The 25,886-nt window shown below is 38.1% G+C and overlaps 1 protein-coding gene across 1 annotated transcript; it reads right to left on the bottom strand.

Annotated features, from left to right (window-relative positions):
* Positions 1 to 6,340: 6,340 nt before the first annotated feature.
* Positions 6,341 to 7,937, bottom strand: LOC132043731 (MADS-box transcription factor 27-like). The gene is made up of 2 exons (XM_059434189.1): positions 7,391 to 7,937; positions 6,341 to 6,705 (listed from the first exon to the last, which is right to left on the bottom strand). The coding sequence occupies exons 1-2, from the start codon at positions 7,570 to 7,572 to the stop codon at positions 6,609 to 6,611; spliced, it is 279 nt and encodes a 92-aa protein (XP_059290172.1). The 5' UTR covers positions 7,573 to 7,937; the 3' UTR covers positions 6,341 to 6,608.
* Between the last annotated feature and the right edge of the window lie 17,949 nt (positions 7,938 to 25,886).

Genomic DNA, 25,886 nt, shown 5'->3' with positions numbered 1-25,886 from the left:
ATGTATATAGGGGACATGGGGAAAGGTGAGGCGCTATAAACGCGCCACTGATCATTGGTATATTATGATATCATACGGACGCGGGCTATGGGTAATGGATCGGGTCGTACGTTCCACGGAAATATATTGATATATGGATTGGTACGCACGATCCGTTAAAGAATACATGATATGATATTTTACGAATATGCATGCATGACTCCGCCTCGAGGCAAGCAAATACCTGTTATTATCTTCTTATCTTTATTTTATCTTCTTGTTCCCTTGTTATTTTATGATGCTTGCCTTACATACTCAGTACATTGCTCGTACTGACATCCTATCTCCTCTTGGATGTTGTATTAATGCCCACAGGTAGACAGGAAGACGACCCAGCCTCCTAGGAGCCAGATCAGCTTGCACAGGAGCACTTTCATAGACCGGAGGTGCCGTTTCTGATATATTCTTTTGTGTATATACTTGGATATGGTGGGGTCCTGTTCCATCTTCATGACTTCAGATGTTCAGTTAGAGGCTCGTAGATACTCATGTATGGGTAGTGGAGGTTATGTGACATGAGTGTATATTACGTATACCATTCTTTTTCGCCACGAGGCTTGTCTATATATATATATATATATATATATATATATATATATATATATATATGTGTGTGTGTGTGTGTGTGTGTGTGTGTGTGTGTGTACATGCTTTATGGAGTTTATATGTGTACAGGTTAAGACGATAGTAGTATGATGTGTGGTGCTCGGTGGTCAGCTCCGGGTGCCCGTCATGGCCCACTAGGCGGGTCGTGACAAGTTATGTACTGGTTACTCTGATATGGATTGATATGGTTATGGCATGATATGATATTCTGGATGGATTGATATGGCTATGTAATGATGGGACATTTTGTGCTGATTGCTATGATTATGAAATGATGAGACATTTCGTGTGGTGTGTACTGGACAACACAGTTGTTCGTCATGGCTCACTGTCCGATCCCCCCCCCCCCCCCCGCAGAGAGGTCGGTGTGTACGTGGAGTGCTAGAAGTTAATGGTTTTTTGAAACAGGATCGACAAAGAATCATTGTCATATGTACTATATCATGGGATCATTTGTATATCAATATATATGCTGCATTCATTGCACGCAAAGGTACATGGGTTGTTGAGATGTGTGCATTCTTTCACATGCTCTATCTTTGAATATTAATTTATATATAGTATTTCCCATAAATTACTATGCTGATTTGGTTGAATTATTTGTGTGTTATTTCCTTATTTATTAAGATTATATGAAATGTTCAAGATTAAATGAGTATCTCTTAAACCAACCCTCGTCACTACGTTCTCGGGCAAGAATGATACTTGATGAGTACACGTTGATTTTGTACTCAGGTTACACTTTTTTTTGTGGAACAAAAAAACTTTATTCGCACTCCACAAAAACGAAATACATCCCCCAAGTTCAAGTTACAAACCAAACCAAAGTATAAAACTAACTTCTCACGACCACCCTAACTAGCTTTAATTTACATTTTCCAACTGTTGGTATAAGTTTCTTATCCAAGCCTTATTTCTACAGTGTCTTTTCCTATACATGATATCAAAAATCATGTGTTTAATTTCCTATTGTATCTGCTTGAAAATTACGTGTGGCCTGGGCACAACATTATCCCATAATGCTGCATTCCTAGAACTCCAAATGCGGTATATGAAAACAGAGAGCACAACCCAGATAATTAAGCTCCTGCTCATCTTTCCATGTGCTTTCCTTGCCCATTTAGCCCATATCCCTTGAATATCTATTTGGTGCACCTTCATCTTCATCCACTCCAGCACCTCTTCTAAGAATGTTTTGGAGAAAACACTGTTACACCCTGTAGTTTTGTACGTTGAGATTTATAAGAGTTGATTGTTTTAAGTATGGACTCTGGGGTTGCCTTTAAGGATATATACAAGATTATATGAGTTTATCTCAGGTTGATGAGGGCTTAAGTTTATATAATAAGTTATGGAAGGATTGGAGGGCAAGTGAATCAAGGTAATTAAGTTGTTGGACTTTGGAGAAAATATGAGGGGCAATTTTGGCCCTACTTGAGGGGAGGATATCTTTTAGTATATGAGGAGTTTTGAGGCAAAGTGAAAGCCTAAAGTGAAATTCATGAAGTCTAGCTTCCAACGCAACAAACTGCTCATCGATATGGCATCAGATTAAGGAGATATAGACGCTGCGAGTCTAGCTGCCAGGCCAGGATATGGCGCGAACGCGCAGAAGGGTGACCAGGCAACCCAACGCGAACGCGCTGAGCAATTTCTATGTCGGTGCAACCCGACTCTAGAACTTAATATAAAGGGGCATACCCCCCCATTTCCATTCAAACACCCCTCCAAGCTTCCCAAATTCTCGGGAAATTTCCCCTAACTTCCATTCACCAAATTTTAACGCGAATAAAGTGGAAACCTTCGAATTTAGGCTTGGACAGCGTATAGTTGCAACTGTAATATCGTCTTGCGAGGGATCTTGGCTTGGATTCAAGGCGGATACTGAAGATATTGCGGTTCTAGTGGGAGTAAGGTAAGAATCTTCCCTTATTGATATTAATTTAGGTTGTTTACGGAGGTAAAGCTATTAAACGATTGTATAATGAATTTGTTGGTTGAGAAATTCGGAAAACATCATGTGGCATGTTTTAGGGAGCATATTGGTGGTGATAATGTTATTGTTGATGTTGGTATTGTTGTTGTTGTTGATGGTTGTTAGATTGTGATTTCGGGCTAGGTATATAAACTAGGGAGATGCTGCCCGAATTTCGGCAGATTCTAAACGGAATTAAATTGAAAGCTTAAGATGAGCATATGACATTGAGCCTAACAATAGTATGAATGGTTTATATGTAGGCTTTCGAGCTGGGAAGGATAAACGTCAAGTGGCTAAGGAGACTGAGAGGTATGTTAAGGCTAGCCCCTTTCTTTCAAAAGGCATGATTCCTGTGTTATGATTCCATGCATGTTTTGCATAACGTCCCTATTCCCCCAAAATCTAGAAGTTCATGATTCTCAAGTTCTAACGATGCCAAAGATAGATGTTTCTAAGATGATAATGATGATGATGATCCTATTTCTAGAAATTCCGAAGTTTATGGTTTTAATGCTAACATGAGATTGTTGAGTATATTTCATGATTTCCTTGATTTTACTCATTGTTGTTGATCTTACCTCATGATAATTGTCCCTTCGTGGTGAGATATAGCGATGATGATTGGTCCATAATATAAATCGGAGGTCACCGACCTTATCTCACTCCGACTGAGTAGTGGCTTTTATTGGGCTCTCATGCATGATATTTACATTATGTATATGTATATAATATATTTATGGATCGGGTCGTACGTTCCTCGGCACTAACATGTGATATTTATGGATCGGGCCGTACATTCCTCAGCACTAACATATGATATTTATGGATCGGGTTGTACGTTCCTCGGCACTAACATGTGATATTTATGGATCGGGTTGCACGTTCCGCAACACTAACACTATATATATATATATATATATATATATATATATATATATATATATATATATATATATATATATATATATATATATATATCACTTACATATGATTTTTAAGATTCATGCATTACTTATTGTATGCTCTCAGATGACCGATTATCTTTATCTCATGTTATGTTCCATGTTTCTCATCATGGTGTTATTCATGCCTTGCATACTCAGTACATTATTCGTACTGAAGTCCCTTCTTGTGGACGCTGCGTTCATGCCCGCAGGTTCAGGTAGCCAGTCTGACGACCCAGCTCGGTAGGTTTTCCCCTCAGCCGCAACCAGTGCGCTCCAGTTGATCCGGAGCTACATCCATTTTGGTATGCTATTATGATTTGTACATATATGGGTATGGCAGGGCCTTGTCCTGTCCTTTCCTTAGTCCATACTCCATATAGGTTTGTAGATAGTGATACATAGTAGGCTGTGTATAGCCATGTCAGCTCTTATTTTGCTGTACGATATATGTAGCGGCCTAGTTGGCCTGCACCACTATTTTCAATGCGCATGTTTATATGTATATTTTGGCTATGAGCTCTCGATACAGAACCCATTGGGTTAATTGTTCAAGAGATAGCATAGCTCGGTTACTAATTATTTGTGGCCACCAGGTTACTCAAGGAGTTGTAAGTACGAGACTAGGGGTGCTTGGTCAATAATAGTCGGGCACTCATCACGGCTTATCGGTTTGGGTCGTGACAAACACGATCAAAGAGAAAAATGTTCAGTAGTTTCTGGAGCATTATCACACAGCAGACCTGAATTTTCATGGCATACTCCCATCCTCATCAATCTAGTTCTTGTTAGAATTCTCTTGTGCATAGCTAGCCAACTAATAAAATTGTGCTTAGGTATGTTCCCTCCGTTCCATAGACCTCTCCACTATTGCCATTGATCAGTTGTCCCACTTCTCTATTGATAGTCACTGTGGATAGTATATATTCCATTAGGTTTAAGCCACCCTTATTGCACATACGTTACTATGAACTTTTTTTTTATGGAGCAAATCTTTGTTCAATATGGACAGTTATCCTATGGTGGTTTATATTTCCACCACTCCCCCCTCCCCCCAGATAGATGTGATTTACCTATTTAGCCCACAAATTTTCTATCTTACTTTTCACATTCCATACATATTTTGCTATGTAGCCTCATTCCACCTTATACAATCAGTGATCCCTAAGCCCCCTTCCTACTTTGGCGTGCACACTATATCCCATGCTACTAAGAAAAGACTTAGAAGTATGCACATGTCCACTCCAGAGAAAACTTCTACAGATAGCTGTGATACTCTTCAGCACCTTCTTTGAAAGTAGGAAAATGGAGGACCAGTAGGAGTGGAGGCGCACTAGTACAGAGTTCACCAGTTGCACTATTCCTACATAAGATAGATTTTTGGATCCCCATGTCCTAATTCTACTCACTAGCTTGTCTACCATCATTTCACAGTCAACAATTGAAATCTTCCTGGAAGATATTGGAACTCTCAAATATCTAAAATACAGTTTGCCTTTAGTATTCCAGTTAGCTCATACACATCCTCTACTGTCTGTGTCCCCATGTTAGATGTAAACACACTTGACTTGCTAGCATTAGTTTTAAGTCCAGATGCAATGGAGAATGTCACAAGTCCTCTTAGCATGAGTACCACTGAGTAAAATTCTCCTTTGCAAAAGTTCAACATGTCATCTGCAAAACATAAGTGGTTAAGTTTCATGCTCCTACATTTTGTGTGGTATGAGAACCCATCCTGTTCAGTCACCCAGTTCATGATTCTTGAGAAATACTCCATGCATATCACAAAGAGGAGAGGGGAAATCGGGTCCCCTTGCCTCAAACCCATCTTGCCCTTAATTTCCCAAGGAAGACCACCATCAAGAGCAATAGCATACTGGGGTGTTGTGATGCACTCCATGGACCACTTTATAAACTTATAGGGGAACTCTAAGCCATACAACATCTCCTCCACAAAGTCCCATTCAACTATATCATATGCTTTTTTAAGATCTATTTTGATTAGGCAACTTTTGGTGGCATTCTTCCTATTATAGGGTCTTACAAGATACTGACAAATCAAGGTATTCCAAACTATTGTCCTTCCAACAACAAATGCATTTTGAGTATTGGAAATAATATCTAGAAGCACCCCTTTTAATCTTGAGCATAACATTTAAGAGATCACCTTATACACTCATATTAAACTTGCTACATCCTTATGTGCAGGTTTTGAATTAAACTATTGTGGTGTTTGTGGAGAAGCATTTGAGATCATGAGTAAGTTACTCCTGTTATTTTCCAAACAAATATTGTACCGGTAATATCTTATACTTTTCCACTCATAGTATCTCATGACTTGTGACACCAGTTCTTGATGGTCGTAGAGTATAGTCCTGCGTTGTATTAACTTAAAATATCTCATTTATATATTTATTTGTACTCTATTTTTCTATAATTTTGGTATCGTGGTTACTTTTGGATTGATTCACCTATCAGTTAGAATTGGCTGGCATAATCACGTCTTAGTAAGATTTTGGATGGTGACAACTAATGTGCCTGAGCATGCTAGTAAGGTAGGGACATCACACAAGAAACTGAATAAGGCAGACGAAAGTTTATCAGAAATATCGAAGAAGATAGTTATGACTGTATGTTTGTTCCACTTTTTACAAAAAAAAATAAAAAAATAAAATAAAATAAAAAAATTAAAAAAAATAAATAATAATAATAATAAAAGAAAAAATGACAATAATATTAGTTGCAAGGAAGTAAGACAGAATGAAACGAATGGGAACTCTAATAAACAATATATGTGGTTGAGTATTAAGTTGAAGGATTGTACTATAAATGCTTCTCTTTTTTTATTCTTGTCTGGAATGGGGGTCTCGGAGAATTGAATCCCAGCTAAACTGAATATTTCTGAATATTCGTTTGAAGCAGTTGAACAACAACAACAACCCAATGTGATCCCACAAGTGGGGCCTGAGAAGGGTAGAGTGTACGCATACCTTACCCCTATCTTGAGAAGGTAGAGAGGTGGTTTCCGATAGACCCTCGGCTCAAAGAAAGGTGAAAAAGAAGGCAGCGTTTGAAGCAGTTGCTGATTCAATAATGTGCAACGAGAAATATTGAGCAGAGGGGTAGCCAATGATACAGCTAACATGAGAAAGAAGGAAAAAGAAGTACATTATCCTCATAATTATCCATCACAAATTGGATGACAAAATATTCAAAAAGGTTTCATTCAGTGAATAGGAAGACAAAAGATAATAATGATGAATATCTGATAATAAATGGGGTCGTTGCATAACTTATACGATCCTTTGATTCGAGATTTATAGCAATATTAGAGTCTCTTTCGAATAGTCCAAGGACTTGGTAAAAAATTAAAGGAAGCTCAAACAAAAAATTGGCTGAACAAAGTTTGCAGGCAAAGCTGTTTTTGAACGACAACGAAAAAAATTTGCCGTGAACACACGACGATCTCGGAAAAGCTTTTTTTCATATTGATTTTCTTATAGTATAGAAGCTCGTATCTTCTCAAGGCACAAAATTTCGTGAATCTTGGTTATCCTAATTCATACATCAATCTTGGTTAACTGTTGCTTAATTAAGATTGACGGGTATTATTTCCACGTCGTTCCAAGGATAATTAGTTACTAATTTCTTCAAATTGTTATAACTTCTATTCGAACTGAAACACATAGTGTCTCAGCTGCCACTTAAATCGAAGAACATTGAACAAGAGACCTAGAATAAACTAAGATTAAATTCAGTCCAGATATTTTGTTGTATAGTAAAATTGAATCATTTTTCTGTTAAAGGAGGAAAAAAGAACAACCTGGTACTTGAGTATTCGTAGAGTCGGCCAGTACTGGAAAAGATTGTGACACCAACTTCAGCATCACAAAGGATAGCTAGTTCCTTAGCTTTCTTCACTAAGCCGCTTTTTCGTTTTGAGAACGTCACCTGCCTGCTTGCTGGATTGTCAATTCTTTTGATCGCGATTTTCCCTCTTGCCATAGTTTACTTCTTCACCGCTTCAACACCTAGCTTTCAGCTTCTGCTTCAGAAATCAATTGTTAACGACAAATAACCAAACCAATTATTTGCTTGTTAATTGGTTAAATCCAAAATTGAAGTAGTATGGTTGCCTTTCTATTTCACCTTACCAGATGGGAGTACTGGTCAAGAAAATGAGAGGAGTTGCTGTTTTAGACGAAAATGAAGTGATTGGTTGGTAAAAAATTTATGGTCAGCGCTGGCTATAAGGATATATGAGAAAAACCGCTTGTTTTGATGAAACCCTATATTTCAAAAGATGGTTTTGTAAGTACGTGCAAGATGAGGTCATAACCAAAACTAAGATACAGACAAAAGAGTTGCTTAACAGCCTGCCACTATCATACAATAATAATATTTTGAATCAGTCTATATCGTGAAACCTTTGCTCCATAAATGATAAAGTAGCAAAGCACATGAACCTAACATCTTACTTTGTTGAACTTTTGCGTATTTTGGGTAATCTTGTAAATACAAGGGGACATACCATGTGATTACATTTCATTTTAATCGATGGAACTTTATTATTTCTTATTAAACAAAAGCGACCGTTGGTTTGAATAAGTAAGCATCTATATTAATAACCAATCTGTCTTATCACTACGACATATTCGTTTTTGATATAGAGGTTTACTTATTCTTTCGGGAAGATACTTTTGTTTAACCAATATGTAGGCATGTTAGTGTTGGAAGCCATGAAACCTTACCTTCACTTTTCACGTGTTGGAGACGGTTTTCCTCATTTCAATAGAAAAGGAATTACAAGCTTTTATGTAGCCAACCGTAATAATTGAAATTTCATTGAAATTCACAAAAATAAGAGGGCGCTATATATATATATATATATATATTTCCCTAGCATAGCTTAAATACTGTTAAAGTGGGGCTGTGGGCTGAGAAAGTATAAGAATTCTATGATAATAAAATACTCTGGTTTGTTGTATATTAGTGTTTGCGTTTCTGTGTTTAGCTTCAAAAGATAATTTTATACAATATATTAGACCGGAAATATTATATACTAGTAATTACTACATAAACAAAAAACAACGAGGAAATGTCTTATGGCTACTTAAGGAGCTCTTATGTGTAAATATGAAGATATCTTATGTGTAATATGGAGATCTCTCGTAAAAGGACATAAAATTGCATGCTTCCCGATGTTACATACTTCCTGTCCAAACTTTTGGCACGTACTATCTTCTTTTGTCCAACAAGCCTTACAAATTTAAAACACGATATGAAAGTTTTTCATTTTCAAAATCAGGGGGTTCTTTCACATACACTTCCTCATCAATGAACTCGTGTAGGGAAGCTCTTTTGACATCTATTTGTAATCATTTAAAAATTTTAAAGTAAGCATGGCAAGCAACATTCAAGAATTTTAGCCAAGCTAGAGGAGCAAATGTTTCTTCGTCATCGATTGCTTATCTATGTGAGTAACCTTGAGAGACTAATCGAGCTTTATTTCTGACTACTTGTCCAGCTTCATTCAACTATTCCTGAAACCCCATTTTGTTCCAATAATAGATGTGTTATGAGTTTTTGGAACTAGAGACCATACCTGATTCGTCTCAAATTCATCAAATTCCTCTTGGATAGCCTGAATTCATCCTTCATCTTTAAGCGCCTCATAAATTTTATGTTTTTAAGTTGTGAGTTTAAAGCTACAGTACTTGATTGAATCTTGGATGTCCTCCTTGTTTTCATATAATCTTCAGCATTTCCAATAATGATTTGTTGCGGATAGTCAAGTTTGCTTCTCCATTCTTTTGGAATTGTTTCTAGTCGAATCTGAGTCGACTTCTCCCACGACTTCTGGGCGTTTATAGGTTTTGTTGTAGACTTTTTTTATTTTTCAGAAATGTGTGTGAAAACTCCTTTTTCAAGTATGCTTGGCAATTTTGTATCTTCATCAAATGCACGATTACAAATTCTCAACCGTATTGTTAGAATCATAACAAATTACATGCACTGATTCTTCAACACGTAGAGTTAGTTTGTTAAAAACACGAAAGGATCTACTAGTAGTCGAGTAGCCAAGATATATGCCTTCATCACTTCTTGGATCAGACTCACCCAGATTATATTTTTTGTTGTTGCGGACAAAACACTTACATCCAAAGGGACTAAAGTAGCTTATAATTGGCCTTTTGTAACACCTCGTACCTTCAAACTAAACCGTATTCATGATTCAGGGACTTAGAAACCAAGACGGGATGTGTTAGGATTAAAAATTCGCTTCAGGATCAGTGATTGACGTTTTACGTCATTTATACAGGTCGTACTTGGATGACGTACCACATGAGTGAGGAATTCGAGGTTTCTGGAATTTGCCATTCCAAGTATGGCTATATTGTATGGGTTATACATTATTGTATGGGTCGTACATGGGTCACGTACCTCATCGAAGAGAATTAGAAGTTACTGGAATTTTCCACTTGAGGTACGGCCACATTGCACGGGCCGTACATGGTGCCCGTACATTTCCTGATGCAGTGAAAAGTATAAATATGCAGGTTCAGTTCTAAACTCTATTTTTCACTTTCCCAAACCCTAGAACGAAGTTCTTCTCCTCTCCTCATCCTACTACGTCAAGGTAAGCCTATTCCAAGCCTTTCAAGTGAATTCTAACATATATCCATGAATTCCAAATAGAAAGTAATTGTTCCTAACCTAGGGTTTTCAAGAAAACTCAGCTTAAGGATTCAAGGTTGAAGCTTTTCGGATTCTTCTTCAAGTTCAGACCTTTTCTACAAGTTTTGGAGCGATTAAGGTATGTAGGGCTCCTATCCACATGTGGGAATGTCATTGTTCTTCCCCACGCCACGTTCATCCATGAAAATACGAAGATTTACAAAAGCTAGGGTTTCTACTCTAATTCATGATGACCCTAAGTTACATGTGCCATGACATACCATGTCCGTATTAATAATTCGTTATTGTATTCTTGATTTTCCATTTTGATTATTGGGAATCCGTTCGTAATCCATGAACACCCATGTTTTGAATTCTATGGGTTCGTGAATGCAAGTTATGACTTATTATGCTTAATTCCATGAAATCCTACATGTCTCCATGCCTTCATACAAGTTATACTATACATCTATATTCATGTTATATTACACTTACAAATCATGCTTACAATCATGTTTATGTAATTCACAGGCTTCTATGCCAATTATATCCACGTTCATGTTTTGGGAGTTACACAGATTACCAGAAGGTTTAATACCTGAAAATACGTATGCCATCGTAGGATAAGTGTCACGACCCGAGCTACGGGCCATGACGGGTATCCGGGGCTGACCACCGAACACCACTCATTCTGTTACTCATCTACTCTTATTCATAATGTATACTCGTGATCATAGAAAACTATTAACATTTGAAACATATTTACTTTTATAAACATAAGCCCCTTTGGCTATCACAATAATATATATACATACGTGCATATGCATGAAAGACCTGAGAGACCATGCTACCCACACATACGTATCTACGAGCCTCTACTAGAGTACTAGACATATGGACGGGACAGGACCCCGTCGTGCCAAAAATATATGTATAAAAAATACTGTCTCAAGATAGCACCTCCGGAACAAAGGAGTGCTCTCAGTCAGCTAACAGCTTCTACACGTCTGGGTTGCCTCCTGTCTACCCGTGGGCATGAACACAGTGTCCAAAGAAAACGGACATCAGTACGAACATTGTACTGAGTATGTAAGGCATGAATGAAACGAACATAGTAAAGAAATCAGAAGACATAAGATGAGGACATAACCTTCGAATGGATACATTTTATACATATATCATACGTAGCATATCATATGAATTACCATAGCGTGTACATCGTCATATCATACACGCATTTTCATACTGTTCATACATTATCATACCATTCACACCTCATCATTGTCAATCCGCGACCGGATACCCATCATATGCAGCCCACTAGTGGTGATCATGTCCGGCCTTCTAGGCGCGGTGGAGTCATAGCAGCCCGCCGTAGCGGTGACATGTCCGGCCATGTAGGCACGGTGGAATCACAAGCAGCCCGCCTTAGCGGTGACATGTCCGGCCATGTAGGCACGGTGGAATCATATTGTCATACACATCATGCATTTGTCATCATGCATATCATAGACTCATCATTATACATTTCATAGGTATATTGTAAACCACACATGATCGTACATATTATAGACTTATGGTGATTAATTATCTTATAAGCATATCATGGCTTTACCATAACTTCATGACATTATATATATATATATACATATATCATCAAAATATACATTGAGCCTCGTAGGCAGCTATACTTAATATCATCGTACAGTGATCATCAAGACATACAGTAGAACTTTGAGGGCAACTATAGCTGTGTCGGGGTGACATAAGGTAGTGGGACCCCGATTGCATTATGGAGTAATCGAATCATCGTATCTCACCTTGAAGGGACTAACATTTTAAGGCGAGTGTACAGAATAAGAAGCACTGATAGAACCATACCTATAATCTTTGACTTCGTGGGCATTATATCTAACTTTAGGATTCTATAGACTTATCTAATCAACATCGATTATCATACTCATGTCTCACCTCCTTTCTTTACCTTATACATATGTAGCCCCTTATGGTCATAGACTCATCGTCACTATTATCGTGCTCATAATATATCTCTTATCTTTATCCCATGTGGATATTCATGAACGTAGACTCCTAGTTCTTTGGTATTTAGGAAATTCCTGGAGAAGGAGGAAAATCATGCCTTGAAGGAAAAGAGACTAACATCATAAGATGGGTCTAGCAACAGTGGATAACAGCAGGGAATCGTATGAAGGTCATTAGCTTCGTAAGAACATTACATCGTGGGCTATAGCTTCTTTAGACTTAAGTTTATCCTCATCATTATCGTACTCGTGGCATATCTCTTATCTCATAGGGCTATTCATGAACAAGGGCTCATAGTCTTCTTGAAGATGGAACATTCATAAGGAAAGAGGGAAATTCATGCCATAGGACTCATGCCTTAGAAAGAAAAGGATTAGCCTCACATACCTTTGTCGTTTAACTATTCCATCTCTTGCTCGTTCTCCTTTAATGTACACGTTCTACTTCAAAAGGATTCGTATTGACATTAGCTAAAGATTTATAAAGACGTGCTTACTAATGCTAGAGAAAATTGGGCAGCATTTCCTTTGTTTATACTACTTTCCTCCATATTCCACATCAACTCCCAACATTCATAATATCAATCACAATATCATAACAACAATCGTCATTCATTTACATTACTCGCATTTCACCATTTCACTCCAATTCTCCATAACCATGACCAAAGTCCATTATCGCGTTCTTTCTCATACAATACTCATTCCATGTTCTAAATTCCATTTATAACGTATTTATAATCTCAACATATCCATTTCTATGATTCCATCCAACTACTACTCAATAATGACATTATTCACACATTAATGACCCATTTTCTATACTCTTCTACAATCCGAGTGTTTCAACCTATCAATACTTCAAACAACATGGGAAGATCATAAAACTCACCTTATATGATGGAGGAATAAGCCTTGAATGGTGATACACCCTTTGCACCAAAACCCTATTTCATCTCTCTTGGGATTTCTTGGTTTGAATGGCTTTTAATGGGTTTCATACACTTGATTCTCTTCAATTCTCGTTGTTGATCTTTGATTTCTATTGATTTCTTATGGTTGAAGTGTATGGAAATGTTCTAGAGGTTTCTTGAAGTGTGGAGGTGAAAGATGAAATGAAAATGAAATGAGGAGAGGTCCCTTATATAATTTGAGTTCAGTCCCGACCAAAATCTACGGACCAACATACGGTCCGTATGTTTTCTACTGGCCGTATGTTTGGCCGTAGATCTGGTCCAGTGAGATATAGTATTCTGGGCTGGAGCCAGTATGTCTGGCCGTAGGTTTGCCCAGTTTTCCGAGACTTGTTCTCGTCGACTCGTTTGATCTCCGATCCTTATGGAACCTTCATAACACCTGTTTAACACCTCAATACCATTTTAAGGGATGTTATAACTCTTCCTCAAGGTACCATTAGAACGTTGATAACTCAATACTCAGAATTCTTATCCGATACACTCAACTTATATCTCGGTTTCCTTAACAACTTTCTTTCCTTAACCCGAATGTCTTTGGAAATCTTAATTAGGACCTTCAACTACTATTTCTTACTTGTCCAAACCTCGTATACATCATGCCCCTCGTTCGTCTATTCACTGTACGCTAAGGGGAAATTTCCAAGGTGTAACATTCTTCCCCCCTTTTGGAACATTCGTCCTTGAATGTTAAGTCGTCGGGGATTCTAGAAAAAATTTCGCCAGAGTTTTCCCCTATAATATGGCACTACCATCCTATCACAACAACCCATAATATCATTTCTTCACAGGACCACAACACAATAGCAATATAAAGGGGCCACACACGGCCCATATGCATAAAAGAAAAGCATACATACCTTGTAATCTCGATGTCTCATCCTGAGTTTCTTCCGGGGACTGAAATAAATGCGGATATGTGGACTTCATCTTCTCTTCCGCTTCCCAAGTCATTTCTTCTCGATTGTTATTTCGCCATAAAACCTTAACTGTAGCTATTTCCTTATTCTGAAGCCTTCATACTTGCCTGTCTAATATAGCAATAGGCACTTCTTCATAGGCTAGCTTTTCTGTGATCTGAACATCCTCTACTGGCACAATCTTTGTGGGATCTCCAACACATTTACGGAGCATTGAGACATGGGATACCGGATGAACTAATTCAAGCTCTGAAGGCAAGTCTAATTCATACGCTACTTGACCCACCTTGCGGATGATCTTATAGGGTCCAATGTGTCGAGGACTTAGCTTTCCTTTCTTGCCAAATCTCATCACACCTTTTATCGGTGATACTTCCAGGAATACCCAACCTTTCATTTGAAATTCTACGTTTCGTCAATCTTTTTTCCTTGCTCAATAATGATATTAAGTCTTACATGGTTTGCAAATCTATCTCACTTGGTTTCATTGGCAAGGTATAAATACCATATATATAAGTTACATAATCGTTCTTGAGTGATTCGTGTGCATACACACCTGTACATATACATGTATCCATATCCATATACATATTCGTGTTCGTAGTCGTATTTTCATTCATACTCGCATTCATCTACATATTCACTTTCGTAGCATTTCCATATCCGTAGCATATTTGTACTCATTTTTGACTTCATATACATAGCATACTCTATATATATCATATATATATATATATATATATATATATATATCTTTAGTATCGTTACTATCGTCGTTTATTACATCTATCCATCACATCTTAGGGTCTACCATTCAATCTCTATACTTGTGTTCTCTTCACTCGCTTCCCCCCTTTAAGGGTTTTGCCTGCACCATCCTCCAATCCGTAGCCTCACCTTCAAATCTTGAATTTATATATATCCCTTGCTAAGATACATCTTATCCAAGCCGTGTCCCGTAATCTATAGCTACGATAATTCATGTGTGAAGTCTTAACATACTCATCTTATAGTTTCACGATCACGTAATACAACCGACATAGCAATCCGAACAAGGATGTATTTTACTTAGCTCATCTGGCAGTTATGAGTCGATGTCCAGATTCGCTCCAATTAACAACTTTCATTTCATGGGAATATTCACAGTAGTAGTAGGTCTAGCCATCCGTACCATCCATGTAATGTCACTTACCTCTCTTCCATACCCTAACTTCAATTATAGCATCATTTTTTTTCCTTTCTTCCTATTTCGAATTATTCCTCTCTGCCCTATAATCGACTTATAGCAATCGTAGATGCATTTTCCTTTAAAACTTGCCATTCGGTTTTTTTTTCTCTTTGTTTTCAAGGATCTAAGTCTCCTATACACTAACACCCCTTATTGCCTCATACTCCTTTACTCTTGTTTTGCACTCAACATTGATTTCGAAACTAATCATAACCATGTCGTATTTGTCGTTGATGATAGCCTTACTTTATTGCTTTATCATCGTACGGTAAACTCGTAATTCATGGCCACTTTTTTCTCTCCAACTAATTCTTTTATACACTTTACTCGTTCTGTCTTAGTGGAGGTTATTCATAGGAGATGCGTCTTCCTTTTCTCATAGTAAGACTATTTCTTAAGCACGCGTACTTCGTATATTTCCTCTTCCTTCTATACACGTACTTATTCCATTACATTCTTTCCCCCTCAACTTATCTCATTACCTCCCTTTTTATAATCAATCCTTTATTCCTCGCACATGGAATCCTATTCTTAACTCAGTGTCGCTTTGTCCTTTAGAATTATATATTGCTCTCATACACTCGTTCTCAATCACTCATTCTTTGGCCTGATTTCTTCTCTTCACGACAATCCTGTCTATGGTTCCCGCAATTTCTTTTAAATTCCTGGGAAAATTTCGGCAGGGTTTCTCTTGTAAACATAACAATCCCAAACCATTAAAGGATATAAATAATAGAGCTTGTCTCATAAGTTGTGCCTGCACACTCATTCTAGAATTCCAATATACCTATACATACACATATTATTATTATATGTCACACACCTCCAATCGACTTACTTGTAAATCACGATTCTAGCTATCACTAGGTCACTAACAATTATTGTCATCTTAAATCGTTGAGTTAGCTCAGATTTCTCATCTCAACACAATCATCACATCGGGAATAGTATAACAGCGTAGGACCCAAACCAATCGGCGCATACATAATCATAAGAGATTAGTGGAATTATAGGGGTCAATATATATACTAAGATTCCGTCGGTTGGATAGGTATGAAATCGGGATCCACTTGGACTGGGCATTCCTCTTCGGTCTCTATCACCGCCTACTAACATCTATGACCTTTGCCTTGGAGGCCGTACCGATAATAAAGAGCCAGCTACCGCTCCCGTAGTCCGGACCTTATCATTGCCATGTAGCGATGGACAGTCGCGCTTGAAATACGGCCGAGCACATGCATAACAAACATCCGAACCAAGCGGTTCTGCCCCCAATGTAACTCTTGCATTGACTACATCATGGCACAGGTGATCTCATCTGACTCAAATTACCCTTATTCCGAGAGTCAGGAACTCTGAGACTCTGGGGCGGCCTGGAATTAGTAGATCCATCGAGCACGGGTCCAAGAAACTGTGGAGAAGCGCTATTTGTCGAGCGAACCGAGTTCCTGGAGAATTGTTGTCTCGGAGTGCCCCTTAACTCTTGATCAAACCCTCGGAGAATTAACTCTCTTTCTCCGATAATGGTCACATCCCCGCCCCGAGCTTGGGCGGCTACTAATTGAGTGTCACGACTCAACCCCGTAGGCCGCGACTAGTGCCCGAACAGGGCACCCGTACACACCCATTAATCAGAAATAGCGTACGAATAACTTATACAATATACAAATAGCATATATATATCGAAAAGTGGAACGCCACCCCGAAACTGTCACAAATGTATATACAGATCATAATCACATCTTTTCAACAGATGGTGTCACACAGGCCGGTAGGGCTATCATAGTATGGGGAGACGTCCAAATCACAAATCACACAGACACAACTGAACAGTGAGTACCCACAACCCACACATATATGTCTAGGGACCTTAAGAATCATAACGATGAATCATCGACGGGATGAGGCCCCGCCGTACCCGTGAATAAACATATACATATGCACAATAACATAATCTGGATCAGAGTATAGGCTCCAGAACAAGGGAGCGCTCCAAAGTGGCTGAAGGGAACTCCTAAGCTGGCGGATCACCAAAATGAATACCTGTACCTGCGCGGCATGAAACGCAGCCTCTGAAGAAAGCGGGTTAATTAGTACCGAGTGTGCAAAGCATGAAATATAGTAAATGTGGTCATAATCAAAACCAAGTACGAAGTAAAGTAAATGCAATATCCAGAATATCAAAATTTTACTCATAAAAAAACAAAAATCATACATGGGGCTCTTAGAATATGGTCGCCCGATGTCGTCATTGGCGCCATAACACATCATACTTGAAGATTTCATATCTCCGAACCCGACATATCACATAGCACATCATAACGCCATAGCATATCATAATTTAAATATACTCGGTACCCGGCCCTCTAGTGAGGCTCGGCGAACCGGACACATCATACTCCGGAATATATCATAGTCCGCACAAAACATAACCGGCCCGTGACTCGGTGAAGGATGTAAATACAGAATGCACAAGCAGAGTCGTGAGTAACCATATGCAATTTAAAAACATTTTTCAAAGACTCGATAGAATAATCAAATGAGCCGTTGTCACACCCCTTTTTTTCCGTAATAAAAATAAAAACAAATTAATTAGTTTTAGATTTATTTAAAAGGGTTTTTCCAATTAAAGTGACGTTTTGAAAAGGGATTATTTATTTTACAGAGTCGCCACTTGGAATTGAGTTTTGGTGTTCCAAGTCACCTTATTGAATCCCTGATCAAAAGGAAAATTGACTCTTTAATTATTGGTCTATGAAAACAAAAGTCCGGGTAAGGAATTCTGTTGATCGGGGAGAAGGTATTAGGCATTCCCCGAGTCCCGTGATTCTATCACGGTCGCTCTTATTGACTAATGTTAGGCTTAAACCAATCTTGGATAAAATCATGCTTGCCTTAATTCTAGTTTGCCCAATTACTTCGCTTTGAACATGGTGAGTTATACATATTCTTTCCATATATATATTTTATATATATATATATATATATATATATATATGTATCCCATGTGTGTTCGTGTGTCTCACATTAAAAAGAAATTAATTGAACCTTAAATATTTATCTAGGCCTAAAATGAAGGACAAAGTAACTAAATTTATAAGAATCGTCGAAGATAACCTTTTCTTTAAAACACATTGGAATAAACAAAGGAAAGATACGCTAATAACATATATACATATGGTAACGGAATAGCAACCCAAACATCATACATATAAGACAATTAAGTATCTGCGTCCCTCATTATCTGAAACCACTTTTAGCCATCAAATGCTAATTAAGGAAAATGGTGTTTTAAATATTCATAGCACTTTAGATACAAAAGATCTTTTAAGCACATTAAATAAAATATTAGATAAATATAGAACACTTTAACTTATCAAAGAAAACTTGATAAGCATACTGTTTTTTTTTTTTTAATTATTAGTCAGAGATCAAAACAAACGTGCTAAATATTTAAAATCCATTCACGGCTCAAACTAATTTAGCTAAAAGTCCGGTCATTTTCCCATCAAAAATATAAACCGAAGAGTTAATATGCAAAAAGTGAGAATTTAAACAACAAAAAAACAAAAAATTGGCAACGTCAACAAGGATTAAAAATTTATCAAGAACACCCTAGCTTAGTCTTTTCATAAGACTAATGGATTCTCGAACCCGCGGACTCACATAATAGTCATACTCTTTTAGCTCTCAACTCATGACACAATTATACATAACAAAATTTATCGAAGAATAATATGCTTTTTGCTTTTTCAAATCAAATAAAATCTTGTAATATTAATATGAAACTTATAACACAACGCATAATAATATATCGGCTAAAACATAGCCATTTACATAACCGACATCTAATACCCACAAGACGTAAAGTCTCTAACATGAAGGACATGAAACCATAACATGATAATTAACATGTTAAAGACTCCGAAAGAAATGGAGCTCGCTAATCCATAGAAACGCATTTATATACTAAAAATAAATACATGATTAGGATTAATTGCATGAAACAAGACCCCGAGAAAACGGAATAAAAATAGTATCAAAAAAAACACAATGCGTAATGATGCGGAAATAAAATGTGTCGATATTCATGGAAAAATACAAAGTACAGTAACCGGACCTCATAAAAACTTACCTTGAACGTAAATCATGTTTTTCAAAATCATTAATGGACTGAGTATCATAATTAAAGAAAACATCATGAACATATGCATACATAACATGCCCCGGCCCTCTAGTGAGGGACGCAATTATACATAACAAAAATTTATCAAGTATATATATGTAACGTGCTTTTCTCAAATCAGGGAGGGACGCGGTGGAAGGAATCATCATATGCCATCCTGGCCACCTCCCCGTCATCACATCATCATCATAAGTATATATATATATAACATGCCCCGGCCCTCTAGTGAGGGACGCGGTAAACAATGCAGTGGAATTGCACGAATACATGCCCTGGCCCGGGACGCAGTGAAAGAGTGTCTACAGCTCGCACGAGCAGAGTAGTGAGAAAACCATATGCAATACAAAACATACAACATTTTACAGAGACACGAAGGCGTAACACAGATAACAGATCTCATAGCGGACCTTTAATAATAATCAGAGCATAAGTCTTTCGGATGTCGAAATATTTCATATCAGAATAATCTTTACCGGAGCATTTGCAAATTCAAAGTAGATCATCGAGTACTCAAATAAATATATATAACATTATACGTAGAAATTAGAAAGGTAGCTAAAAACTTTCCTTAGTTTTTATTTATTTCCAAAGTAGTTCAAACGGAATAATAGGAAATATTCGGACAAAGTGGACCCACCTCGGTCAAATGAGGTGGCGTATGTAAATTACGCATGTCAAACTTCATAACGTCATTTATGAGTATATTTAAGGTAATCGGATCTCATTTGCACAAGTTTTAGAGGTTAAAACAATTTTTCTAACTATTCGCACAATAAACCATTCAATTCTATTGAATGAAAAGGGGCGTTTCTAGACATAGATTTCAAGAGTAGAGTTGTCCCCAAGGTTCAAATTCGAGCCTAGTACATCTAAGACATGCCAAGAGAAGAAATGGGAGAGCTTTACATACCTTTCTTGCCCTTTACGCTTGCCAAAACTCAAATCCCGTTTCGTCCAAAACCTACAAATGGTCACATTTACCAATTTACTATTCATAAGGCTTAGAATTCCAATCTTAACCAATACTTGTCTATAAAAATTTGGGCAGCATCTCCCCTATACATATAACACCCCCGAGATTCAAACTCGGCCAAAACAATAACAACCACACCAACAACAATATATACAACATCAATAGTCGACTAGGAACGCATTCTAGCGTAAATAGTCTTATTTTCCAAATAATGCAACAACTCCAAATCCAACTCTACACTTACAAACCAATATCAATATTTTCATATTCACATACTTATTTAAGATCATTCAAACATAAACCAAGTGCATTCCAAGCTATATATCCAATTGTCAACAATTCCATCAATTAACATATTCAATCCAAAATTCTTATATATGCAACAAAACCATTCCAACACATTTTCTACTTACTAATTCATCTCCAACAACCATAATCTACACTTTAACAACTTCATTATCTTAATATCATAAAATCACATTAATATGACATAATTCTCTACATTCCATTTTCATGCCAACTTAACTCATATATCCTTCATATACATTGTGAAGATCACAACAACACAACTAACATGTTAAACAAAATAAATCCAACATTATCTCATCAATATATACCACACGGCCAACATGCCAATTTTCCAACTTCATCCAATTTTTCATTCAACTTCATTTCCAATATACATTCCACAATAACCACAACTAGAATACAACTTAAAATTCAACTCATTTCAACTACACAACATTCCATACACACGGCTATATACATATATTCATACCCACTTTGCAAACTTCCATATTTCCATAAGTTCTACTCATTTCCATAAACTACAACACAAACAAACCTTCATAACATAATAACAAGGGATTAATTCTTACCTTTTTCCCCTTAGTTCTTCACTTGTCCAAAGTGTGAGATTGAAGAAACTATTGCTCAATCTTCCAAAATAATTACACCAAGTTGTAGAGGAACCTTGAATTAGTAGGAATATAACAAGAAAGTAATTTTTGGAACAAGATTTTGAGGGGTGAATTTTCCCATGGGCAAACCGAAATGCCTTCTTTTTTGTTCTTGTTTTTCTTGTTTTTCTCCTTCTTTTCTTTGTCTTGAAAGTTCTATGGAATTTGGATGATTAAGTGGTCTTTTATTTATTGACCACATGACTTAATTCCATGGGCTTGGATCTTTTTTATGGGCCATGGCCGAATGGCCTCTATTGGGCTTCATCTTCTCTCTTTTTTTTTTCCATGGGCCTAATTCGGTTGGCCCCGAGTTGGGCTAGTCCACCGACCTTTCGACCTTAAAACGTCCATATCTCCTTGTACCGATGTCACCTGGGAACCCACGACCTATGGTTGGAAAGCTAATTCAATTATCTACAACTTCTATATCTTGGTATTTTTCCAAATTCCAAACTTATAATACCGTTTTTGCCCCTCGAATCCAGGTCACCCGAAAACGTTTTCTTAAAAATATTCGTTTGGAGGGCTTCCACTTTGATTTGGCCCAAGGGTCCTTCATGAGTTGTGTTTAACTTCACGTATGTGATTCATATAACTTGTCACATGTCCGAAAAAAAAATCTCGATGTGCGGGCCCCATCTCAACTTACAAATAATCCAGCGTACAAAAGTACGGGATACGATACTATCAACGAGAGTTTAAATTACGTAGCTACAACATGATTGTCAATTTTGAGGAAGCACATGTCACGCTCATACTCCAAAAATGAGGGGTATAACATCCTCCCCCCCTTTAGAACATTCGTCCTCGAATGTTAAATTAGCCTTATAGGGACTCATACGCATTTTGGGGGAGTTTCTTTTTATGGTTATCACATACAACTCATGCACTAATCGACCCAATCAAATAAGGAATTCAGAGTACCCATAGGTTTTTCTTTCCCAAGAACAAGTGGGGGTACTTCTTCCTTACCATTGTTTCGCCACAGCACCATAACGGAAGCCATATCCTTGTCACGCAGTTTTTCTTTCCTGCCAAACTAGGACCGCTATTGGCCGTTTCTTGTAGGACAACTCTTCTATTCCTTGAATGCTCCTTCACGGAGAATATTATAGGGGTCACAATGTATTTACGACGCATAGACATGCATAACACTACATACACCGCTACTCAATTAGATAGTAAATCTGATTCATAGGAAACCTTGTCTACTTCACGAATGATCCATTAAAGTCCAAGACATCTCGGGCTAGGCTCCCCAATCGCACTTCAACATCTTACCCAATATATATCTTTCATACCTTGCTTACCTGCGTATTTAATCTTAATCACGCTCGTTCCCTTTTCCTGATTCGTACTATTTCAGATCTTACTCCCGTGCTCGCATTTGCTAGGAGTCTACTTTATCATATTTCTTTTCCCCACTTTTCTTACTTTCTACCATAGGAAATTTTTCCAGTGCTAGCAACCATTCTCCGCCTACATCTTAACCTCTGATCCCGAATAGCCGTACTATCCTCCACGATGTCTCCGTGAGCTACTTGTTATTTTCCTTTATCATATTTCCTCCTAAAGTCTCCATTTCCTAATATCACGTTATTCCGGATACTTACAATTAATCCTCAGCGCCATCTCGACTATTACCTTGACTTCTATTCCTTTACCGCCGTTCTCTTCGATTTCCCTAGCTTGTCTCGGAAGAACGAACTTCACCTCGCGGCCCACGCATTCGTATCCAGGACATTGTCGCGTCGATTGTCTTCGTCTTACACCTGTATCTCTCCCTCGCTTCCCCCCCCCCCTTTAGGGGTGTACTTATGCTATCGCCCAACTCTACTTTGCCCTAAATCCGTATTTCCAATCTTAATTAGATAGCACACTTATTCCGACATTTTTAATTCCTTTGCCTTCCGTCTACTCGCTTTCTTTCTTTTCCCAAACATCGTAGTATTAGGACTTTCCAAGCTTAACTTGTAGTGAAAGCAACATCAACTTGCCTCGTAACATTTGCACCTTATATATATATATTTCCACTTGAACCTTGTTGCTCCGTCCGATTGGTGCCTTCCATATACCGCCACGTTGATTTCCGGAATACATATATCCACTGATCTAATCATGTGCAGATATCCGTGCATACCTATGCACACTTATAGCCCCTACTATCTTGCTTACAAGATATCTCCAAACACTATTCCAATTCACCCTAATTCTAGAGCCGCGTTGTACCTTTTTCTCCCTTTACCGCCTAATTTGCCCCGTTCGCGCGACCTTCTTGGGTTTTCGCCCACTCCTCGACTTTAATTTTCCTTAGGTTCATTCTAGCTTCTCATTTACTTCTTGCGTCCGAATTTATAGAACTTTCGTAAAACTTCCCGGGGGTCACCCATCCCAGGATTTCTCTCGCTTCAGCACGCTTAACTTTGAATCCTTGATGAAATACGATGCCTTAACGCCAGTATAATCGCGTCCACCTCACCGCATTACCTCCGTCACGTGATATGGAGTAAGTCGAAGTCTTAGCGGATTTCGAAGCGCTCTTATAGCATAATTACTATTTTACCCCTCCTTTGGTCCTCGGTATTCGCCTTTCCTCTGTGGATGTGATTACTTTTCGTCCTGAACCTTCAGGTCCCCAATGGCGACGAGCTCACTTTGATCGTCATTACTTATAGATGCCTGGTTACCGGCCCTTGAAATTCTGCTCCCATTTTACTCCGCCCTTCATCTTTTCTATAACCGGGTTCTTCACATTCCCATCACTTATAGTATCCGTGTCCTTAGCTACACATGTCATGATCTACCATTATACTGTTATCTCTCTCTCTTCCTACTTTCTCCCTCCGATTATCCTTTCTTTTCTTACGTCCACTATCATTTCTACTATTGCATAACGCTTATTCCGAACTTTTCCTTTTCACACTTGCCCCTATATTCTAGCTACGTGGATCATATCTTAACTTTGGCTATCTTCTCACTGGGCTTTACTTATTTTCATAACAATCCTCGTTATATTCACATTATATCGTATTCGTGCCTTATTCCTATTTCTTAACCTTTTTCTCTTTTCCGATCCACTTTATCCTTATCGTTCCACCGCCGCCTTATCTATTCATTCGTACCCGTCACGCTTCTTTCCCGGGGTCGGCCATACTCGTGACTTAGTCAAATCTTATCATTGTTATTGCCACGACTTTTCAAGACATATTACAAATCTATATCTCATTTTTCACTTCATTTCTGGGAAAATTTCGGCAGAGTCTCCTCTGTAATTGTCACTATCTCAAAACCTGTACACAGAAATACCAGCAATGCCTCACAGGGCCAACATATATATATGCGTATCATATCATATCACAGCCTCACAGGGCTCCCAACATCACCGACGTACAAAAATAATGAACATACCTTGTGGGCTCACTCAAACCGCACCTATTACACTTTCTCGTTTACTTTCCCCTTTGATCTTTCGTTCGTATTCCGGCCGTACTTCTATTTCTTACCCGGCATGTATCTTTCGTACCGTCGCTTACCTTCATGCTTTATAGCTTCCAATATCGCCGTCGTTTTCTTCCGTCGATGCCATTTTCTGCTAAGATCAGAGGTTAGCACAAATAATCTCATTTCCTATGACTTGGCTCTATGGCACGATCTAAGATGTCAAAGAAGAGTAACCATCCTAGATGCCCCGTAGCCTCCTGTTTATAAATGTGGCGCGCTTCACACCATAAACAGGACTCTACCGTACACGACTTTGCAGACAACCCCCAAGACGAACCGCTCTGATACCAATTTGTCACACCCTAATTTCCGTTAGGGCGTGATGGGCACCCGACCCTTATTTAGGGCCGAGCGAACCCGCGGACTCACATAATAGTCATACTCACGCTGACTCTCAACTCATGACACAATTATACATAACAAAAATTTATCGAAGAATAATATGCTTTTTGCTTTTCTCAAATCAAATAAAATCTTGCAAAGATATGAAACTTATAACACAACGCATAATAATATACCGGCTTGCATAGCCATTTACATAACCGACATCTAATACCCACAACACGTCCGCAAAGTCTCTAACCCGTAACATGAAACCATAACATGATAATCCGACTCGAAGACTCCGAAAGAAATGGAGCTCGCTAATCCCGCCGAAACGCCTTCTACTAAAATCCTCAGCTCACCTGGGTGTACCTGCGCGGCATGAAACGCAGCCCCCGAAGAAAGGGGGTCAGTACGGAATAGGTACTGAGTATGTAAAGCAGTAAACACAATAACTGAATCATGCGGAAATAAAGAGGATTTAAAAATAGTACAAGAACCGGACCTCATAAAAACTTACCTTGAACGTAA

This window comes from Lycium ferocissimum, unplaced genomic scaffold (assembly GCF_029784015.1).
Source record: "Lycium ferocissimum isolate CSIRO_LF1 unplaced genomic scaffold, AGI_CSIRO_Lferr_CH_V1 ctg2827, whole genome shotgun sequence".
In the NCBI taxonomy this organism is placed as follows: Eukaryota; Viridiplantae; Streptophyta; class Magnoliopsida; order Solanales; family Solanaceae; genus Lycium; species Lycium ferocissimum.
This window is presented reverse-complemented; position numbering and strand designations above follow the sequence as displayed.